General features: G+C 38.3%; 1 protein-coding gene across 1 annotated transcript; it reads left to right on the forward strand.

Annotated features, from left to right (window-relative positions):
• Window positions 1-3,047: 3,047 nt before the first annotated feature.
• On the forward strand, window positions 3,048-21,308 carry LOC114537701 (MAM and LDL-receptor class A domain-containing protein 2-like; the record flags this gene model as incomplete). The annotated part of the gene is made up of 9 exons (XM_028558803.1): window positions 3,048-3,133; window positions 3,339-3,418; window positions 17,812-17,979; window positions 18,418-18,591; window positions 18,733-18,867; window positions 19,103-19,365; window positions 19,969-20,050; window positions 20,603-20,748; window positions 20,930-21,308. Coding segments are annotated over 9 exons (1,272 nt in total), but the record flags the coding sequence as incomplete, so codon positions are not given.
• Between the last annotated feature and the right edge of the window lie 2,410 nt (window positions 21,309-23,718).

Raw genomic sequence — 23,718 nt, forward strand, 5'->3', positions numbered from 1 at the left:
ATATTTAAATAATTTAAATAATAAAGTTTTTTGACATTTGCCAACATGGACAATAAGCTTTTAATTACATTTAAAAGAGTATGAATCCTATTTCCTATGATATAATATAGTGAAAACTTTCTTTGTTCTTGTAATAAATGATGAGGTTCTTAACATAATAAACTTATGAAACCACCCCTGGCTAAGCTTAGAGCTATGAATCATATTATTAGTGGGTATATTGATGGCTTCTATCTGCAGGGGGATACATATGCTAAGTGTGCTACAAATGCTCTTGCACAGTTGAAACATTTTACTGCCTAGATCTAGTTATCCATCCTGATAAGTCCACTCTTTCCCCTTCTCAAAAGGTAATTATCCTAGGATTTGTCATTAACTTGATAACAATGACTATCCAGGTTACAAATGAGAAAAAAGGAAAAAAAAATGTTTGATATTATTGAATGTCCAGTGTTTCAAGTTTATTCTCTTTGTAACATATACGTATATTTATATATTTACTCCCTAAACTCAGTCCAACAAATTACAACCTTTTCACTTCAAGTCTCTGTCCTTCACGCCCACTTATCAATCACAACCCTCAGGGAATTGAAAATGGCTCTTAATCCTTCATTTAAAATGCTAAAAGTCATTTTAGCTGAACTATGGTGCAAACCCGAACAATATTAATATTCTTGCATATTTAAGTGTTGCGTTTTTTTTTGAGACACACTGTATATTGACATCGATTACATGCAGTGTAGGTTTTAGTGAATGTTTTTGATCGCAAGAAGCGGCGGAAGGCCAGATTGAAAATCAGTCAGATCAAGTTGTGGACGAGCGAAAACAACAAGTCGGTATTGTTATTGAAGACACGGGAATGAAGGCGAGAGAAATATGTGTGTTGTTAACCGAGCAGAAGAGAATATAAAGATGCAGCAAGTAATGCAACAGCAGTTCATTGAGGAGATAAGAGATTGGAAGCGAACACAAACAGAATTATTAAACGAATTAAATGAGAAATTCGCGAATGAAGTTTTAATAATTAATCGTCGGTTAAGTGATTTTGAAGCGGATATTTACTGTAGATTTGACAAATTGAGACGAGAGATCATCGAAGAAGGGAAAGTTAAAGACGAAAAAGCTTTAGATATGTACTCAAGTCTTCTGGCGTCGACGATTGAGGATATGAAACAAGAAATTAAAGCGGAATTTAGTTAAGAGATTAGCAAAGACATTGATGATAAACTTTCTTGCATACAAAGTGACTCAACACCTCAAGTAATCGGGCGCGTGCGAGTAAAACTGGTTGACAACACTTTTGGAGAAATACCAAAGTTATCAAAAAAAAGAAAATCGGGCGAGTACAGTTCGAAGAGCGATACATCAATATTACATGAAGTACATAAACCAACGCAGAGACCAACAACATTTAATTATAATGGCAAAACGTCCTGGGATGAATATAGAACACAATTTGAAATTATCGCAGAAATATAAATGGCTTGGACGATCGGGAAAAGGCTGCTTTTCTTTCAACCAGTTTGCAGGGGCAAGCAGTAAACGTCTTAAATTGTCTGTCAGATTCAAGTAAGCGTGACTACAAAACTCTGTTGCAAGCATTAGATCGCCGTTACAGGACCTTGTGTCAGTCTGAATTAAATCGAGCTACTTTACGAAATAGTTTACGACGTCGCGACGAAAGCCTCCCAGAATTGGCGGGAGACATTGAAAGATTGCTTCGACTTGCATATCCTAATATCACGTCAGAAATGTTTGAAGCCTTGGCTGAGGATCATTTTGTGGATGCGGTGCTTGACGACGAGATTCGCTTACGAATTGCGCAGAGCAGACCACTATGAAACTACACTGCGGCAGGCCTTCGAAATTGCCTTGAAGTTAGAGTCGTTCGCACTGGCCAGCAAACGACGGTCGTGGTATGTGCGCGAGATCCGAATTGAAGAACCCCGAGACCAAACTCGATAACCAAAACCACTCCGTGGAAGAGTATGATGGATCAACTAAATGAATTAACAAAAGAAATGAGAAATTTCACCGGGAAAATGGACAGACAGCCAGACATGAATACAAGGTTTAAACAGATCAACTTCACCTCCGCGAAAATGCTGAACGTGTCGTGGGAATGACTTGCAGAAGGAATGCCCTGATCACCATCGATCAAGAATGAATCAACCCATTAATGAAAACGAAGAGAAAAACTGGGAACAGAGAAATCGACCACTTGAAGGAAATCTCGAAAATCGTCGCCAAGAATTGCGGAATGATCGCAGAAGTGCGTCAACAGAGCGGAATACGCGAATTCAGGAAAACGGAGGGTAGCTGGGTGGGCAAGGGGTCTGGATCCAGCTAATAAACACGCGAAAGAAACGCGCGAAAGCCTGCTCGTAAACAACGATAGCGGACAACAAAGCAGTGACGTTGGTGCAAAAGAAAGAGAGAGAGAAAGTCAATTGATAAACCGCGACAATCTTGTTGCACGAATATGTGATTCTGGAAAGACAGTTTTCGAACAAATTAGTAAGGAGGCTTACTAATTTAGCAAGGCTCCCATTAAGACCTATTTAGTTGGAGCATCAATCGAAAGAATCTGCGTAGACATCTACCGAAATCAGAAGAAGGAAACAAATATCTGCTGGTATGCATGGACTAGTTTACCAAATGACCCGAGCGTATCCGATTACTGCATTCGTTTGTTCATTCATTCGTTCGTTCATTTGAGCCGAGCTCAAACTCTTGGCTGAGCTAACAACCTCAAGAGACAGTCGAAACTCTCTGCAGAGAAAAACTTCACAAACTACACACACTTAAAGTTTGTTACATTACATCTGATACCTGTCTGTCGACATGCTGGATTTTGATTTTGAAGAGCGAATGTTGTATTGTAATTATTTTATCCATGTTCTGGTATAACACGAGTTTACTCGCAAGGTTTTGATAAGCAATTATTCTGGTGAGAGCTAACTCAACTGATGATGTACAACTCTTTCATTCCTTGTAGATAACTGTGATTTTACGCGTGGTAAATATTGTCATTGGGTCCGTGATAAAAACCAGCGCTGCTATTGACAAACAAAGAGAAGATTGAGACAATCCAGGAAGACTGGACCCAGTCGAGACCACACTACAGACTCAGGTATGAAATAAGAGTGATCTCATGACAACCATCATTATTATGAATAGTCATTAACCTCATTACTCTACATCGCTTCCATCATTGTCCATGATTGCCAATTGTTATCCATCGATGCACAAGATTATCATCTTCAATTATACGTAACGATCCATCGTTATCCATGAAAATGTACCAGATCTGGTCACACTGACTTCAATATTTACAGGTACCACAGTTTCCTCCCTCAACGACGACCAACGCAAATCCGTAACACTGGAAGCAATCAAGACCACACAACTGGCACTGGTAAGAAATAGAAGTGATTCATCATCACCATTTCTCATCATCATCACCGTGCAATAACACGGGGTATCTTTACCCTATCTATCTATATCTTTGTCCATCATTGTCCATCCGCATCCACAATCGTCTATTGTTATCCACCAAGCACATAATCATCGTCGTTTACCTTAATTATACAGTATATGATATAAATTATTCATTTTTTCCCAAAAAGCAAACGTCTTGCAATTGCGTGGTAATAAGCTTTGACAAATTTTATTGTTATACGAGTTGCAGGCGGAAGGGAAGGAGTCGGGCAGATGCGGGTTATCAGCTTGTTGCGCAAACTTTCCTGTTAAACTTCAATTGTGCTTTAGTTACCGTGAATGAAACCTATTTCTATCAGTCTTTCTCATTACTCCGCCTGCGTATGCGCAGCGGAGTCTTAAAATGCCATGGTCTTTTTTCCTTTTAGTAGTAGTCGTAGTAGTCGTAGTTTTGGGCGACAGAAGTTGGCATTTCTACAGGTAACCCAAAACATTTTGACCGAGAAGCCCTGGGTTACACGGATGAATACGGATGAATTACAGTTGGCATTTAGGGAGGTTTTGGGTTGATTTTGTGCAATGTTTATTTTTCTTCGTGGCCTTGTGCCTCGTGTTTGAATCGAGGTTCTTTCGTTGTGAAAATTGAAAAATATGAATGTCGAATTGAAAGAGCTTTCAGAACCATGTTCAACAACTACAAGGGTAAGTTATTAAGATTTAGATTGTATTCATATGCTGTGGCGGTAATTGCATATTAGTATACCCAAGATTTTCTGTTTTATAGTTGATTTAGTGATTCACGTTGACGTAGTGTTTTAATACAAACTAGGTATATACAAAGTACTGTTTGCTCTCAGAAATTATACATACTACAAGTTTAGCGACCCTGCATGTTTAAGAATTCGATATTTCTATTTACTAGAGTCTATTTTAAAGCCGGTTTGATAAAATGCCTCAATTCGGCAATGAATTTTTATATGAAACATGTTTCTTTGCAATTGGTTTCACAGAATCAAAAATGGCCAAGTTGTGTCGTATTTCAGATTACACCAAGATATTCTTTTATCACAAATATAAATGTATTATTACAAAGCCTGGTCGAATTGTAATCAGTACCCAACATTTTGACAGTCCAGTCTACTGTCTTCATCAGGGGTGATCTAAAGCTGGAATCGAAGCTTCTTAAATAACCAAGGGATGATGTCACCTGCCAATGAGATGCATATATTCCTTTGGCAAATCGCCACCGTCATCCTTATTCAGAGCATGATTACTCATCTTTATATTCCACGCTTCTATGCAAAGTCTTTGACCATATTGATTGTTAGTGGTAATTACTTTAGAGTTTTTCCTTGGCAGAGCACCTGTGTGACATGAAACACAAGATTGCATGGGAAAACTCTAAAGTAATTACCACTAACAATTGATACATGGTCGAAGACTTTGCCTAAAAGCGTGGCATATGAATATGAGTAATCATGCTCTGAATAGGGATGACAGTGCCCATTTGCCAGAGGAATATATGCATCTTATTGGCAGGTGACATCATCCCTTGGGTATGATCACTTCTGATGAAGACAGTAGACTGGACTGTCGAAACGTTAGGTCCTGATTACAATTTGACCAGGCTTTGTGATCATTTATATAAACCAGAGTAGCGAGTGATAACAGGGTTAAAAGGGGTTCCTATCACAGAATTGATTTGCCAAACTTATAAAACCCTATTTTTGTTCTAATTTCCAGGTTTTGGTGCTCATTTGCAGGAAGTTGCAAAAAAAAATTTATGTCCCTGAGTGTGAATTCCATGAATGCACATTTGAATACCAAGTCACATTCGAATACCAAGTCACATTTGTATACCAAGTCACATTTGAATACCAATTTAAGTCACCTTTGAATGCCAACTTAACTTTGAATGCCAACTTACCTTTGAATGCCAACAATGAAGTTACAATGAATAAAGTTATATTAATTAATAAAGTTACATCTGTAAACAAAGTTAAGCAACTGAATGAAGTTACATCATTATAATAAAATAAAGTTACATCAATGAATAAAGATGCATCAATCAATGAATAATTTCATATTAATGAATACAAAATGTATAACAAAAAATCCCAAAAGTATGACAGACAACAGTACAAAAAGCAAAATCACCTCATTTTGTGACCTTTTGTCACCTGTAGTTCTTCACCTGCAGGCGGAGTAACGCCTTGAGCAGGCGTCTTGTTAAATCTAAATTACATTTAAACTACTAGATCATATTCTGGTATTATTCATTCACGGACATGCGTAACAAGCTCTCCTAACACATTTATTTATGCTTTTCTTTTCTTGATTTATCGCCCAGGTTTGATTTTAGAAATAATTGCAGTGATTTCTGTCGTATTTCTTCAATCTTTAGTTTTGTGTGATAGTTCAGCGATAAATAAAGACTATCGTACAGCCTTAAGGCGCATATAACCGATCATACTTTCTGCCCTCCCATGTGCATTTTAAGAGTTTAAGTTGGTCTACGTCAGGTTAAACAAAGAAATTTCAGAGAGAAAAAACGCGTACTGGCGAGAGAAGCGATTTCGGTTTGTTAGTCCGAATTTCTTGCAAGATTTTTTCACAAATACTGTTGTTGGTTTTCATGACTAATTTATGAATTCGGTAATGTAAGGTCAAGTATCTATATATTGTTAATTTTTATATGCCTAATTTATGTACTTTTGTAAATACCTATAGCCTTAACTTAGTTCGGTTGAAACTGTGTTTTGTTCAACTACGAACACGCAATGATTTCATCTCGCTCGTGTCTATAACTTTTCCTATAAAACTTGGCTCGTGCAGTGACATAAGACTAAAGTGAAATACAACTGTGATATTTATATACGAGATCGCTCCCAGATATATTGTAGACGATGTAAGCAAGGTAATTCTATACTGTAAACTTCAACAACCTTCATATCTCGCCTGTTTCTCATGTGACGAAGTTCCCGGAAGAACGTAGATAAAAACATCGTTAGGAATCATAAGATTGAATGTGTTTGAGCATATTCACCAGTGTTTAGTCAAAATTTAGCCTTAATTCTGTGCTTCAGTACACAAACTCGGTATGTCTTCAATTGTGACAAGTATTCTCAGTTCAACAGTTGGTTTATTATGGAATAAGGTCAGAGACTCGACGGCAGACAAATTCAAAGACGGCGATGTAACCGATGCAGAAATTCGTAAGTTTGTCGTACGAGAGTTAAATGATATCAAGTCTAAAATCGATGGCCTTTCTAGATCAACTTTACTCGCCAGTTATAATTCGTTAGGAGAAGGAGTGGAGTTTCTCCGTGATTCTCTTGATAAATCAAATCCTGAGCAGAAAGCGAACGAAACTCAGGACGAAGCAGGTGAACCTTCGAGCGTTATTCAGTCTGGTATCTTAAACCAAGCAATAGAGCTTCCTCGCGCCATGGAAAAGCTTAAAATGAACTCGGACAAAGAGTTTGAAATTGCGAGAAAAAGATTCGAGAAAGCGCGCGACAGAGCAGACACGGCTTTCTGGAATGAGGCATTTAGTATCGAAGATCGAATTCTTGCTGCGAAGCTACGAATAGTTTCAGAAATACTGGAACATGTCGATAGTCCTGAGACCGCAATCACTGGGTGTTTGTCGTTTTTGAAGAAGCTTCATAGCTTACCAGCCATTCAAGAGATATTCTCGGTGTATTTGAACGGTGGAGTCAAATCGGTGTTGAATAAAACTCAACGAATGGAGAACGTCAAGTCGGTTATGTTAATCAACTATGTGTTGTTTCAATATGTCGGGAAATTCAGCAGCAAGTATTCGTTTGAAGTGTCCGCCTGCATGCCAACGATTGAACTTCCTGATCGTAGTTTTCACCCAATAAGAAATTGGAACGAAATTTCAACAAGAAAGTCTATGGGAAAGGAATTGCCTCATCCTCCCTACGAACAGTTCCTTGATGAAAAAATAAGACCCTACCGCTCTGCTGTGAACAGTCAGGGGGATGTTCTTACTGTCCCTGGTACTGGGTTTAGTGACCACATCATGATTATCCATGAGGCAGGAAAAATCAAACGGGTTAAAACACCTGAATTTGCAGGTTATATTTTAGTGGCGCTTGCTGTTGATATGAATAACAATGTTTACGTGGTGAGAGAACGTTCAGGTGAAGTTTTATTCATGTTGACGATATTGGACGAGAATTACAATGTAAAAGCAAATCATACATTGGATTTTCTCAAGGATTTTACTCTAGCTAAGATCGCGATATCCAAAGACGATGATATTATCATCATCCAACGCAAAGACCCTCATGTGTATGTTTGTGACAAGACGGGTCAATTGAAATACAAGTTTAAACGTGACTCGAGTGAGGCATTTTTATTGAGTATTTCCCAGCAGAATGAAATCATGATACCAACAGACGATGATACGGCGGTTCAAATATACACCAAGGAAGGAAATGTGAAGACAGCAATAAAAGTCCCAGAAGATCATGAGGTATGGAGCGTGGCATTTCACTACGAAATTTGTAAAATATTGCTTTTGACCAGGGTTAAGGAAAAAGATTCCTATTTCATTCTGTGCTACCCTGAAGCAGGCGGGGAGCTGGAGACTCTTACCTTCTTTTGTAAAGATGATAATGAGTGTGATACCTATCTGGTATCCCATCCCAAGGGTCATGTTGTTGCTGTAAGAGGCAGAAGCATCACTTACCTTTAATGAGATTTAGTATGAACAAACATTTTCTGCATAAAACACAGTAAATACTTGTCTGAAATAGTGCAACTTTGAGTTAACTAAAGCAAACAATAGATGCAGCATGGTTTATATAATTTGTGAGACTTTGCTGAATTACGTCCCATTAAAGTGTTCCTGTTTCTGTTATAAGAGAGACAAATAAGTGTAACTTATATTTAAATAATTTAAATAATAATGTTTTTTGACAATTGCCAACATGGACAATAAGCTTTAATGACATTTAAAAGTGTATGAATCCTATTTCATATGATATAATCTAGTGAAAACTTTCTTTGTTCTTGTAATAAATGATCAGGTTCTTAACATAATAAAGATAATCATGTTTCTTTGTTAGATAGATATTCAGGCTACAAACAAGTTTGTAAATATTGTGTCCCAGGGAAACCTAGTGAACTCGATACATCTTCAGGAGGAAGATGGTTGCCAGATGAATGCACCCATCACATAAACTACATTGAATGTTTGGCTGCATTTTTTGCCCTTAAACTGTTCAGCACCACTCTTAAGTGGTGTAAGCATGTAAAACTTATGATAGATAACACCACAGCAGTAGCTGTAATAAATAACATGGGTTCTTGTCATAGTCGTATTTGCCGCCCTATGTGCTGCGAAATCTGGGAATTTTGTATAAAGTACAACATTTGGCTTAGGCTTACTGCTGTTCACATTTCTGGTTCGCAGAATGTCTTAACACGCAAAGAATCTCGTAACTTTCATAATCCGGATAACGAATAGAAACCAAACCATTGTCATTACATAATACGCTCAGTACCTTGAATTTTCACACTTAGATCGATCTTTTTGCATCACACTTAAATATAAAACTGTTCCTAACATATTGCTCTTATCCGCCAGATCCTGGAGCGGTGTTCGTTGATGTTTTCTCTATTTCGTGGATTGACCTGAAATTTTATTGTTTCCCGCCGTTTACTTGTCTGTTACAGGCTGTAAAGAAAATAATTCAGGAGCATGCCAAGGAAATTTTAGTTATTCCCGACTGTCCCACCCAGCCTTGGTATCCTTTGCTAGCCTCTCTTCATGTTCCACCTCCTGTGGTCCTACAACCCAGTCACAAACTACTGAACCTCGGTCGGAAATCATCGGAAACAACTCATCCCCTTTGCAAGAAGCTCAAACTTTTTGTTTGTCATGTCTGCGGCAACAACTACAACAACCTGGCTACTCGTTAAGATCATTAACATAATTGAATCCTCTTGGAGAGACAGCACTAAATCTCAGTACCAAGTGAATCTGCAGAAATGGTTAAAATTTTGTATGAAAAGGCATTGTGATATCATCTCCCCTCCCTTACCACGGACGTTAGATTTTCTGTCATCGCTGTTTGACTCGGGTTTGTCCTATCGCTCAATCAACTCGGCGAGGTTTGCTTTATCTTCTATTTTGCAGTTAAGTGATAGTGAAGTCACTTTCGGACAGCTACCTATTGTTTAGCACTTTATGAAAGGTGTGTTCGAACTGCGCCCGGCTCTACCGCGTTACCAGACAACATGGGATGTTAGCAAGGTCTTATAGTTTTTTCGAAAGCAGCCTATACCTTCCGCGCTGACTTTGAAGGATCTTACTGTTAAAGTTTTCTTCTTATTGACCTTACTCAGTGGACAACGCTGTCAAACTATTCATCTTCTCACTGTCGATAACATGATTCTCGTTGCGGACAAGTGCACTTTCCACGTCATGGAGAAAGTCAAACAGACACGTGTCGGAACTCATGTCAAACCCCTCGAGTTTTTCAAATATCTATTTGAGCTTCAACTTAGCGTCGTTACTCATGTCTTAGAGTATATCAAGAGAACTGATGAAAATAGCCATGATAGAAAGCAATTGCTACTGAGTTATGTGAAACCGTATGGACCTGTTTCCAAAGATACTATATCTCGATGGATAAAGTCTGTTTTGGTAGCTGTAGGTTTAGATGTTAGCAAATTTAAAGGTCATAGTGTTCGAGCAGCAACTACATCCTTTTTAGCGTCTAATAACTGTAACATTGATGTAGCAGCTTTCAGCTTGATTAAGCAAGAACAATACCAGGAACCTTTAGTAATTAGCGGTTAATATGACGCGGTAGCAAGTTCCGATTTGAAGCATGCAAACTTTGCATAAATCACCTTTTTCGCTCAGTTGGTTCTGTGCATTCGTCAAGCACAGTGGCACTTGAAATTCGTATCGTAAAGTACAAAATAAGGTACTAGTTTATAAGTATTTCGTAGTCGCACCAATAGTGGATATCGTGATTTGCGCATCGCCTCGACAAGCGGGACTGTTATGTAAGTGTATTTTTTACAATTGTTTTAGTTTGTGTATAGTTCTTTGTTAACGTATAGTTTTAGCAATTTGCATGACTAGAGTTGAACGATCGCCTAGTTTTAGAACGCATGATGTCCATCTCGGTAAATCTTTAGTATAAGTGCATGTAAGCCAATAGGCTTCTTATTAAGTAAGTGGATTGTTATATTCTTTAGTAATGCATGAGTTCAGTTTTTCATACATTTGTTATTTAGTTTACGACAACTATAATCGACAACTCTATTGATCCTCGAGTAAGCTTTGTTACCTGTTCAAGACATTAAATTGTTGCCTGTAAAATATATCCTGCGTTTTGTTTCTTCGAACTTTACAACGCGTTGTGACGTAAGCAAAATCATCATCGTTTCACATAAGGCTTGCGCTGCGGCCGTTACAAGATATGAGTTTCCAACAACAACAATACCATCTTCCGTTAGAAATCTAGGCTCATGTGATCAGACACGCGATAACACACCTAATCATAATAAGATGAAAACAAATAAATATTCCCAGATGATTGGGGACAAATAGTGCAATATTTGCATAATGCAATATCCTGTTCCAATATATAGTTTAGACAAAGAAACTCTGACACTGTAAACTTGACCAACCCTTGAATCAGTTGGATGCAGCAACCAGGAACACTCAACATCTACACAAGAATTGTTCGTGCACGAGTTTGTGTCTATCCTGTGTTCGTGTTTAGTCAAAATTAAGTATTAGCTTGTGTCTTCAGTACAGAAACTCGTTATGACTTCAATTGTGACAAGTATTCTCAGTTCAACAGTTGGTTTATTATGGAATAAGGTCCGAGACTCAACGGCAGACAAACTTAAAGGCAGCGATGTAACCGATGCGGAAATTCGTAAGATTGTCGTACGAGAGTTAAATGATATCAAGTCTAAAATCGATGGCCTTTCCCGATCAACTTTACTCGCCAGTTATAATTTCCTAGAAGAAGGAGTTGAGTTACTCAGTGTTTCTCTTGATAAATCAAATCCCGAGCAGAAAGCGAGCGAAATTCAGGACGAACCAAGTGAACCTTCGAGCATTATTCAGTCTGGTATCTTAAACCAAGCAATAGAGCTTCCTCGCGCCATGGAAAAGCTTCAAATCAACTCGGACAGAGAGTTTGAAACTGCAACAAAAAGATTCGAGGAAGCGCGCAAGACAGCAACCACTGCTTTCTGGAATGAGGCATTTAGTATCGAAGATCGAATATTTGCTGCGAAGCTACGAATAGTTTCAGAAATACTGGAACATGTCGATAGTCCTGAGACCGCAATCACCGGGTGTTTGTCGTTTTTAAAGAAGCTTCATAACTTACCAGCCATTCAAGAGATATTCTCGGTATATTTGAACCGTGGAGTCAAATCGTTGCTGAATAAAACTCAACGAGTGGAGAACGTCAAATCGGTTATGTTAATCAACTATGTGTTGTTTCAATATGTTTGGAAATTCAGCAGCAAGTGTCCATTGGAAGTGTCCGCCTGCATGCCAACGATTGAACTTCCTGACCTTAGTTTTCATCCAATAAGAAATTGGAAGGAAATTTCAACAAGAAAGTCTATGGAAGATGAATTGCCTCATCCTATAAACGAACAGTTCCTTGATGAAGAAATAAGACCCCGTTTATCTAATGTGAACAGTGAGGGGGATGTTCTTACTGTCCCTGGTACTGGGTCTTGTGACCACATCATGATTATCCATGAGGCAGGAAAAATCAAACGGGTTGAGATACTTGAATTTGCAGGTTATACTTTAAAGGCGCTTGCTTTTGATAGGAATAACAATGTTTACGTGGCGAGAAGCCGTTCAGGTGAAGTATTCATGTTGACGATATTGGACGAGAATTACAATGTAAAAGCAAATCATACATTAGATTTTCTCGGTACGTTTCTTGTTAGGATTGCGATATGCAAAGACGATGATATTATCATCATCAAACACGAAGACCCTCATGTGTATGTTTATGACAAGACGGGTCAATTGAAATACAAGTTTAAACGTGACTCGAGTCGGGCATTTTCATTGAGTATTTCCCAGCAGAATGAAATCATGATACCAACAGACGATGATACGGCGGTTCAAATATACACCAAGGAAGGAAATCTGAAGACAACAATAAAAGTTCCAAAAGATCATGAGGTATGCAGCGTCGCATTTCACTACGAAATTTGTAAAATATTGGTTTTAACCTGGGTTAGGGAAAAGGATTCCTATTTCATTCTGTGCTACCCTGAAGCAGGCGGGGAGCTGGAGACTCGCACCTTTTTTTGTAAAGATGACGATGAGTTTCATCCGTATCTGGTATCCCATCCCAAGGGTCCTGTTGTTGTTGTAAGAGCCACCAGCATCACTTACCTTTAATGAGATTTAGTATGAACAAACATTTTCTGCATAAAACACAGTAAATACTTGTCTGAAATAGTGCAACTTTGAGTTAACTAAAGCAAACAATAGATGCAGCATGGTTTATATAATTTGTAAGACTTTGCTGAATTACGTCCCATTAAAGTGTTCCTGTTTCTGTTGTAAGAGAGACAAGTGTAACTTATATTTAAATAATTTAAATAATAATCTTTTTTTGACATTTGCCAAGGTGGAGCATGAATCCTATTTAATTCCATATAATATAGCGAAACCTTTCATTATTCTTGTAATAAATGACCAGGTTCTTAACATTATAAAATAATCATGTTTCTGTCTTAGAAAGATATTCAGGCTACAAACAAGTTTGTAAATGCAGTTTCCCAGGGAAACCCTTCCAGTCGATTTCAAGGCCCGCAAGCCTACCAAGCTACAGGCTGGACTGAGCCTTTTTTAGGCCAACACGGAGTTAGGCTCTCCCTTACCACGGACGTTAGATTTTCTGCCATCGCTGTTTGACTCGGGTTTGTCCTATCGCTCAATCAACTCGGCGAGGTTTGCTTTATCTTCTATTTTGCAGTTAAGTGATAGTGAAGTCACTTTCGGACAGCTACCTATTGTTTAGCACTTTATGAAAGGTGTATTCGAACTGAGCCCGGCTCTACCGCGTTACCAGACAACATGGGATGTTAGCAAGGTCTTATAGTTTTTTCGAAAGCAGCCTATACCTTCCGCGCTGACTTTGAAGGAGCTTACTGTTAAAGTTTCCTTCTTATTGACCTTGAATTTTTGCAAGCATTAGCAAAGATACGTAGATCTCGTTCAAATACACTTTTCTCTGATCCCAGTTCGATATCATGGAAAAGAATATTGTGTTAAGATGATCGTAAGAAACTCTGTGAATGAAGTGACACGAATATTTGTACAAAATGCCCGCACTAACATATTGTAGGTGAAGAAACTTAGCGGGATTTCCGCCTGGAAATTTCCATATGGTAAAATTACAGGATGAACATACCACAAGATTGTGAGGAATTCAACGCAAGAATGAATCTGCTTTGAAATATTGTCTTGTGTTTAGTCAAAGTTTAGCATCGGTCGGAGTAAAGAAATTCGGTATGTCTTCAATTGTGACAAGTATCCTCAGTTCAACAGTTGGTTTATTATGGAATAAGGTCAGAGACTCGACGGCAGACAAATTCAAAGACGGCGATGTAACCGATGCAGAAATTCGTAAGATTGTCGTACGCGAGTTAAATGATATCAAGTCTAAAATCGATGGCCTTTCTAGATCAACTTTACTCGCCAGTTGCGATTTCCTTCAAGAAGGAGTAGGGTTACTCAGTGTTTCTCTTGATAAATCAAATCCCGAGCAGAAAGCGAGCGAAACTCAGGACGAACCAGGTGAACCTTCGAGTGTTATTCAGTCTGGTATCTTAAACCAAGCAATAGAGCTTCCTCTCGCCATGGAAAAGCTTAAAATGAATTCGGACAGAGAGTTGGAAACTGCGAGAAAAAGATTCGAGAAAGCGCGCGAGACAGCAACCACTGCTTTCTGCAATGAGGCATTTAGTATCGAAGATCGAATATTTGCCGCGAAGCTACGAATAGTTTCAGAAATACTGGAACATGTCGATAGTCCTGAGACCGCAATCACTGGGTGTTTGACGTTTTTGGAGACCATTCATAGCTTACCAGCCATTCAAGAGATATTCTCAGTGTATTTGAACGGTGGAGTCAAATCGGTGTTGAATAAAACTCAACGAGTGGAGAACGTCAAGTCGGTTATGTTAATCAACTATGTGTTGTTTCAATATGTTGGGAAATTCAGCAGCAAGTATTCGTTTGAAGTGCCCGCCTGCATGCCAACGATTGAACTTCCTGATCGTAGTTTTCATCCAATAAGAAATTGGAAGGAAATTTCAACAAGAAGGTCTATGGGAGAGGAATTGCCTCATCCTTCCTACGAACAGTTCCTTGATAAAAAAATAAGACCCCGTTTATCTGCTGTGAACAGTCAGGGGGATGTTCTTACTGTCCCTGCCGGGTCTTGTGACCACATCATGATTATCCATGAGGCAGGAAAAATCAAATGGGTTGAAATACCTGAATTTGCAAGTTATATTTTAAAGGCGCTTGCTGTTGATATGAATAAGAATGTTTACTTGGTGAGAAGACGTTTAGATGAATTAGGATTCATGTTGACGATATTGGACGAGAATTACAATGTAAAAGCAAATCATACATTGGATTTTCTCGAGGACAAAGGTCTCTATGATATTAAGATAGCGATATGCAAAGACGATGATATTATCATCATCCAAAACGAAGACCCTCATGTGTATGTTTGTGACAAGACGTGTCAATTGAAATACAAGTTTAAACGTGACTCGAGTGAGGCATTTTCATTGAGTATTTCCCAGCAGAATGAAATCATGTTACCAACAGACGATCATACGGGGGTTCAAATATACACCAAGGAAGGAAATCTGAAGACAACAATAAAAGTCCCAGAAGATCATGAGGTATGGAGCGTCGCATTTCACTACGAAATTTGTAAAATATTAATTTTAACCTTGGTTAAGGAAAAAGATTCCTATTTCATTCTGTGCTACCCTGAAGCAGGCGGAAAGCTGGAGACTCTTACGTTTTTTTGTAAAGATGACGATCAGTTTCGTCCGTATCTGGTATCCCATCCCAAGGGTCCTGTTGTTGTTGTAAGAGACAGGAGCATCACTTACCTTTAATGAGATTTAGTATGAACAAACATTTCCTGCATAAAACACAGTAAATACTTGTCTGAAATAGTGCAACTTTGAGTTAACTAAAGCAAACAATATATGCAGCATGGTTTATATAATTTGTGAGACTTTGCTGAATTACGTCCCATTAAAGTGTCCCTGTTTCTGTTGTAAGAGAAACAAGTGTAACTTATATTTATATAATTTAAATAATAATATTTTTTTGACATTTGCCAACATGGACAATAAGCTTTTAATGACATTTAAAAGCGTATTAATCCTGTTTCATATGATATAATATAGTGAAAACTTTCTTTGTTCTTTTTTAATAAATGATCAGGTTCTTAACATAATAAAGATAATCATGTTTCTCTCTTAGATAGATATTCAGGCTACAAACAAGTTTGTAAATATTGTGTCTCGGGGAAACCCTTCCAGTCAATTTCAACGCTACAGCCCGGAACGGCGGAAGCCTTTTTTAGGCCAACAGCTAGGGGAGGGGGATATATCCACCTTAGAACAACTTCTGCCAAGGATTTCGTCTAGAACAGGTGTCCTCTGCCCCTCTTAGAAAGTAGTCCAAGAACAACTCACGTTTTAGTCCCAGCCTCAAGTAAATAATTTTTCTTCTTTTATGGAGGACTTATATTTAAATTATATAATAGGTCAAGGGTGATTTCCAAAGGGGGCAGTTGTCTTCTCACTATTCTAAATGGGCTAGACTTACTTGAGATAGCACTATATTTGAAACAGTTCTTGGAGAGAAATTGGACTTCTGCAGGGGCGCCGGAACATCGATAATAACGGGGGCAGATATTCATATATTCGTGTTCGTAGATCGTAAAAACAATCGATTTGAAACGAAGTTAATAATGCAGAACACGAATATATGAATATCTGCCCCCGTTATTATCGATGTTCCGGCGCCCCTGGACTTCTGAAACATTTGGTTTGTCATATCTGCGGCAACAACTACAACAACCTGACTACTCGTTAAGACCATTAACATAATTGAATCCTCTTGGAGAGACAGCACTAAATCTCAGTACCAAGTGCATCTGTAGAAATGGTTATAATTTTGTATGAAGAGGGACTGTGATATCATCTTCCTTCCCTTACCACGGACGTTAGATTTTCTGTCATCGCTGTTTGACTCGGGTTTGTCCTATCGCTCAATCAACTCGGCGAGTTTTGCTTTATCTTCTATTTTGCAGTTAAGTGATAGTGAAGTCACTTTCGGACAGCTACCTATTGTTTAGCACTTTATGAAAGGTGTATTCGAACTGCGCCCGGCTCTAGCGCGTTACCAGACAACATGGGATGTTAGCAAGGTCTTATAGTTTTTTCGAAAGCAGCCTATACCTTCCGCGCTGGCTTTGGACGAGCTTACTGTTAAAGTTTCCTTCTTATTGACCTTACTCAGTGGACAACGCTGTCAAATTATTCATCTTCTCACTGTCGATAACATGATTCTCGTTGCGGACAAGTGCACTTTCCACGTCATGGAGAAAGTCAAACAGACACGTGTCGGAACTCATGTCAAACCCCTCGAGTTTTTGAAATATCCATTTGAGCTTCAGCTTTGCGTCGTTACTCATCTCTTATATCAAGAGAACTGATGAAAATAGCCATGATAGAAAGCAATTTCTACTGAGTTATGTGAAACCGTATTGACCTGTTTGTGGCTGTTTCCAAAGATACTATATCTCGATGGATAAAGTCTGTTTTGGTAGCTGTAGGTTTAGATGTTAGCAAATTTAAAGGTCATAGTGTTCGAGCAGCAACTACATCCTTTTTAGCGTCCAATAACTGTAACATTAAGGATATTATGTTATCCGCAGGATGGTCGAATGAACAGACATTTCAACGGTTTTATAATAAACCGAGCGAGGAGGAATTTAATTTTGGCGCTTCGATGTTAGAGTGCTATACAAACGTTAATTGTTCCTAGGATATATAATATACTATATATATAATATACTTCTCTATATATCGAGATATCTTTCCACTTGGTTTTATCACGCTGGCTATAGTTAGAGTGGTTTGTGTATCTCTGCAAGATTAAAATTAAGTTTTGCTGCAAGATTAAAATTTTTTACTAACAGCTTGTTGCTCCATGTTATTTGATCAATAACAACTTTTTAGGAGCAGTTCAAGTTTCTTAAATGAATATCACGTCTTTTCAAATAGTCAATGGCGTTGGGTTTAGCGAGTGGTCCAGTTTTTCGCCTTGCAGCAAAGATTGTGTTAAGAAAAGGCAAAGATATTGTTTCTCTTCAAACCACGCTGACTGTCCTGGGGCATCGTCGCATGGCGTGGAATCTCAATGGCAGAATTGCGCGAACGAGGAATGTTACGGTAGGTCCTTTACTCAGTGACATACGTAGATCAGTGGCTGAGATCGTTGTCTTTCCCAGTCGTGACTCGTGTAAATCGTGTTGCGTGGCGATGTCTTGATCCTACACTGTGTTAACCATTGTTGGCATGTGCTGTGATGCTGAGTCATTCGGCCACATTTGGGGAGTAAAAAAATTGATTTTTAATGATAGGCACCTTCATCGTGTAAAAATACGAACGCCTTCCCCTCCCACCCACAGCCACCTGACACATACTATAGCTAGATATAATTGCATGGGTCATTGACTAAACCGCAAGCCATGACCTAACCCTGCAAGCCAGGCTCTTCTACCTTCGCTCCACGGCACTCGTTGGCTTGCGAGGTTGCCAATAGCCTTCCAGAAATACAACCTCTGAGCTCGTCTATCTTCGTTAAACGCTTTTCTTTTCTTGTTTCAGCTCCTGTTGCTGGTCATTGGGGTCGCTGGTCCTCTTGGACAGAATGCGATGAAAATTGCAAGCGTCATCGATCCAGAAAATGTTCAGATCCCGCCCCGATGCATGGCGGGAAAGACTGCCCAGGGGTTGCGAAAGAAGAAAAAGATTGCTACGCCAACAGTACATGCAACCCAGGTTTGTTTTTTGGATAAATTCATTTCAGCTTGGTTAGACAACATCTTGCCTCTGCCTGCCCATCATGTTTGAAGAGCGTTTTAGCTGCTCAGGCGAAGTCTTGTTAAACTAATGATGGAATATTCTTTTATTTCTTTGTAGATAACTGTGATTTTACGCGCGGTAGTTACTGTCATTGGACCCGTTATAAAAACATGGATTATTTCTGGCAAGCACATAAAGGATCAACACCAACCGGGAGCACTGGTCCAAATCAAGACCATACTACTGGCACGGGTAAGAAATTTCAGGGATCCATCATCATCATTGATCTCTACTCATCGGCCATCTCTATCCCTCACTTTCCATGGTTACCCATCATTATCAAACGTTATTCATTATTGTCTATCGTTACTTATCGGTGCACCTGATCCTCACTATCCACTATTATCCCACAAATATCCATGATTATCCACTATTATCCAAGAGTATCCACCATTATCCATAATTTCCATTATCGTCAAATTTCCAGGCCATTACATTTTTACCGAGGCCAGCTTCCCTGCCAAAGAGAACGACACAACACTCCTAACAAGCAAACTGTTTCCACCCTCGCAATGTCGTTGCATTTCCTGGTACTATTACATGTATGGCCGCTCAATGGGAGAACTCAGCGTGTACATTAAAGACCCTGTGGGTTCTAAGAGGATAATATGGGATAAGAAAGGTGATCAGGGAAACAGATGGATATTAGGTAGCGCAACAATATCTAACGTGTCTACGACTAGTTACCAGGTTTGTATGATATTTTCATTTTAATAATTTTTTTACTCTTCAACATTACTTTTGGGCCATCCATGGAAGTATCGCAATGCCTTACACCGGATTTCGAAAGAAATGCTCTAATTGGACTGTTTTTAGTTGCATACAATCATTTCAATCCAGTTAAAGAGCAGTTGTGAAAATGATGCTGATAAGAATCTTTTCCTAAGATCTTCAAATTGTGCATGTATTGAAATACATCGATCGATACAACTTCATAGGATTAGTTTGTGCTTTGATTAGTTTGTGCATGCATGAGGGTATAGGAATAACAGGTCACCATTCTAAATCAGCAGAGACACAGGAGGGTTGGGGGCCCCTCTATAGCCCAAACGTAAATTTGTTCTACAGCTCCGTTAATTTAGACTCAACCTTGTAGTCCCAGGTAGCAGTTTTATTTCGGATTAAATGTGAGGCAATGACTAAAATCATCCAATATCATTCGATACTTTCCAAGCATCTTTGATCTTCGATTTTTTACTTAAAACGGTTTTATCCCTGTGGGGAAAAATTACTGCTTGTTCACATTCTTACGTGACAAATTTTTAAAAAATTACATCACAAACTTTCATTTAGGTGGAATTTGAAGCAATTCGTGGCCGATCTTTTTATTCTGACATGGCTTTGGATGACATCCATTTCACGGAAATGCCCTGTGGTAAGTCGCTACACTCTGTGATAAACATGATCATATTGATGTTCATCGATGGTCCTCAAATTAATGTACATCTCTGATTGACTCTGAAACTACTTAAGGGACCCCGACTGGTTCTTCCGATAGATGAAGGGCCTTTGATAAGACCAACAATGCCTTGATCCTTCAATAAAACATGGTTCTCGCGATGGTAGAAATTGGAATCATTTTTTAATGCTAACAGTGGTTTTGCATTTGAAACATTGATTCAACGAGAATGCGAGTTGGCAAACAAAGGTTAATTTTTCTGCATGAGGGATTTTTTTTGATGAACTATCAATACTTGGTCAAACGTGAACAAGAGTTCTATGCGATTTAAACCGAGTTGACTGGCCATTGATCAGAATTTAGGACATCAGATAACAACCGACTTTCACTGTAATTTTTTAAATATAAAATTAAGTAAGCTTATCTTAAACGAGCTTTACAAAAGCTCTTTGTTCAAATGACAATTGTTCGGTTCTTGAAATCAACACAAAAGGCAAACGTCAAACACAGCTCTTCGTATATATTTAGGTATTCAACACTTGGGATGTTTTAACGATCGTTATAAAAGAGCTTTGCCAGACTTGATTGCGAATCTCCGGGATAAAATAGACTGGTATGACATGCAAAAGACCGTCAGAGAATGCGCCTGTGTTGCTTATGACAAAGGATATAAGGTATTTATAGAATTATTAAAATACCAGACCAGTGCAAGGCTTTCATGTTTGTCTCAGGCCTCAATAAAGTCAATTATAACTGGACCATCCACAACATGGATGTTCTAAGCCAATTCCTCTCATAAATATAAACTTCGCTTCCATTTTTCAATGAACAAGCATTGATTATGTTGTTATTTAGTATTTTGCTGTGCAGTTTTATGGAGAGTGTTGGGGTGCAAGAAGTTTGATTGAATATGACAAATATGGTGCTTCCAACGACTGTTGGTCTGGTGTCGGAAAAGATTTCACGAATTATGTTTATAAATTCACGAAATAAGATACGTTTTATGTTCCTTTTATCTATATCTTAACATTCCCAATATTTTAGGATTAAGCCACTAGTATGTAGGAAGTTGCATGACAAAAGTCACAAAGATTGCAAAGAAAAAGACTTGCGTCCGTGCAAATCTATTCTTATAGAGAGTTTACCGTGTAGTATTGTATATATATTTATTTTAATTTTTGAATAGAAACAGCCCACTATTGCGTTTAATGATTAGTTGAAGTGAATAAAAATAATTGACATCTATTAATATTAGCACTGATATCAAAACGAGTATCATATTCCTAATATAGACATCTCTCTAATATAGACATCTCTCAAATACAAACATCTCTCTAATACAGACATCTCTCTAATACAAACAACTCTTTAATACAAATTTCTCTCTATATAGATATCTCTCTAATACAAACATCCCTATCTCTACAATACAGACATTTTAACTTTTGATTGATGTGAACGAGGAAATAGTAATGATGTAATGATGTATGCGTGTTCTTATCTGAACGTCCATAACTTATCTACTTGTTTGCATCTATCAAAAGAGGAAAACTTGATCGTAATACAGACATCTTTCCAATACAAACATCTCTCTGACATGACTGCACAATTCGTCAAGTTAAGACAGGTTGAAATTCATCCCAAGTTTTTGACCCGAAATATTAACCAGAGAGGTGCTGAAATCACCTAACGCTCGCCTGCACTGTTTGTCTAGAATAAGGCTAAACTCTGTATGAAAGGTATCTGTATGAAGCACAAATTACCGATCTTTTTATTACAAATTACAAGGCTAAAATCCGCGTTGGAAGGTAATATTAAGCACAAACTTCAGATATTAGTTGTGACCTCAGAATTACTGGCCAAAACTGGCCTCGGAATTACATTAGTTTTATTTGTGACCAATATTTCTTCCGTTTCTCGCAATCCGCGCACGTGATATCAACAGGTAAGTTAACAACGATTTTACGGTAGTTGGTCCATTCAGGTTTAGACATATAGGCGGCCCTTGCCCAGACATGTTTTCCTTCTCGCGGCGCTCGCGCCTCGCGCGTGTACGCGAGTCTACTTGGTCTAATCTGACCAAGTATAGATTGCCAGTCGCCACATTTTTGATGAAAACATCCATCTAGACAATCTAGACAGGAATCGGCCGACTAAAATCGTTGTGTGTGCGCCTAGCTTTATGAAATAAACAAGATTGGATTTTTATATCTACACAAAAAAGGATTATGCATCAAACAACGAAATGGTATGTACATAAATCTTATAGGTGCTTTAAATATTTGCTTGTGTATCTACATAAATAATATGCAAATATATGTCACATGCGTTGCCATTTGCCTTTGCATTCCGAGCCTATCGGCTTTCTACTTATAAATACTTATGTGCTAAAGCTTGTAATTGCGAATTATCTGACAATATTCTTTAAACTTTAACGTTGGACTATGTTTTATATATTTTCACTCCCTGAATGATTTCTATATTTAAGTCATTTAATAAGCGATTGAATTTTGATACGGCATGTCACAACACAATCTCATAATTTATAATTGTACATGTACAATACAAACAAATGGTAGCATACAGGTGAAAATATTTGAAAGTTTTTCATTTGGCTTAGGGTTGTACAAATAGTTTCGTTAAATATGATTCAGCTACAACTTTAAACTAAAAAAAACAGGGCTACACAATAGCCCTGAAAATCGTAATGAGCGTGATAACTCTGGATAACTCTAACATTGACCTTATCATGATGCTAATAAGTTTAACATTTGCCTTATCATTTGATAATTTTGAGCAAAGCTCTCTTTATTATTGTATAAATGTGTACCAAATGGCACTGAATAGTCACAATGCATATCGATGACTTATATTTATGATGATTCCTCTGATGTAAAGCCATAATAAATTTAAACCAGAGAGGTGCTGAAATCACCTAACGCTCGCCTGCACTGTTTGTCTAGAATAAGGCTAAACTCTGTATGAAAGGTATCTGTATGAAGCACAAATTACCGATCTTTTCATTACAAATTACAAGGCTAAAATCCGCGTTGGAAGGTAATATTAAGCACAAACTTCAGATATTAGTTGTGACCTCAGAATTACTGGCCAAAACTGGCCTCGGAATTACATTAGTTTTATTTGTGACCAATATTTCTTTCGTTTCTCGCAATCCGCGCACGTGATATCAACAGGTAAGTTAACGGACCAGGCAAAAGTCCCTGCTTTAAGCCGGGTGCACACACAACGATTTTACGGTAGTTGGTCCATTCAGGTTTAGACTTGCCCAGACATGTTTTCCTTCTCGCGGCGCTCGCGCCTCGCGCGTGTATAGATCGCCAGTCGCCACATTTTGATGAAAACATCCATCTAGACAAGCTAGACAGGAATCGGCAGACTATTAAAAATCTTCGTGTGTGCGCCTAGCTTTATGAAATAAACAAGATTGGATTTTTATATCTACACAAAAAAGGATTATGCATCAAACAACGAAAAAGTATGTACATAAATCTTATAGGTAGTTCAAAGGGTCCTGTCTACAATTTAACTGGCTTAATATATTTGCATGTGTATCTACATAAATAATATGCAAATATATGTCACATGCGTTGCCATTTGCCTTTGCATTCCGAGCCTATCGGCAC

Source organism: Dendronephthya gigantea, unplaced genomic scaffold, assembly GCF_004324835.1.
Source record: "Dendronephthya gigantea isolate DGI-Jeju-01 unplaced genomic scaffold, DenGig_1.0 000162F, whole genome shotgun sequence".
In the NCBI taxonomy this organism is placed as follows: domain Eukaryota; kingdom Metazoa; phylum Cnidaria; class Anthozoa; order Malacalcyonacea; family Nephtheidae; genus Dendronephthya; species Dendronephthya gigantea.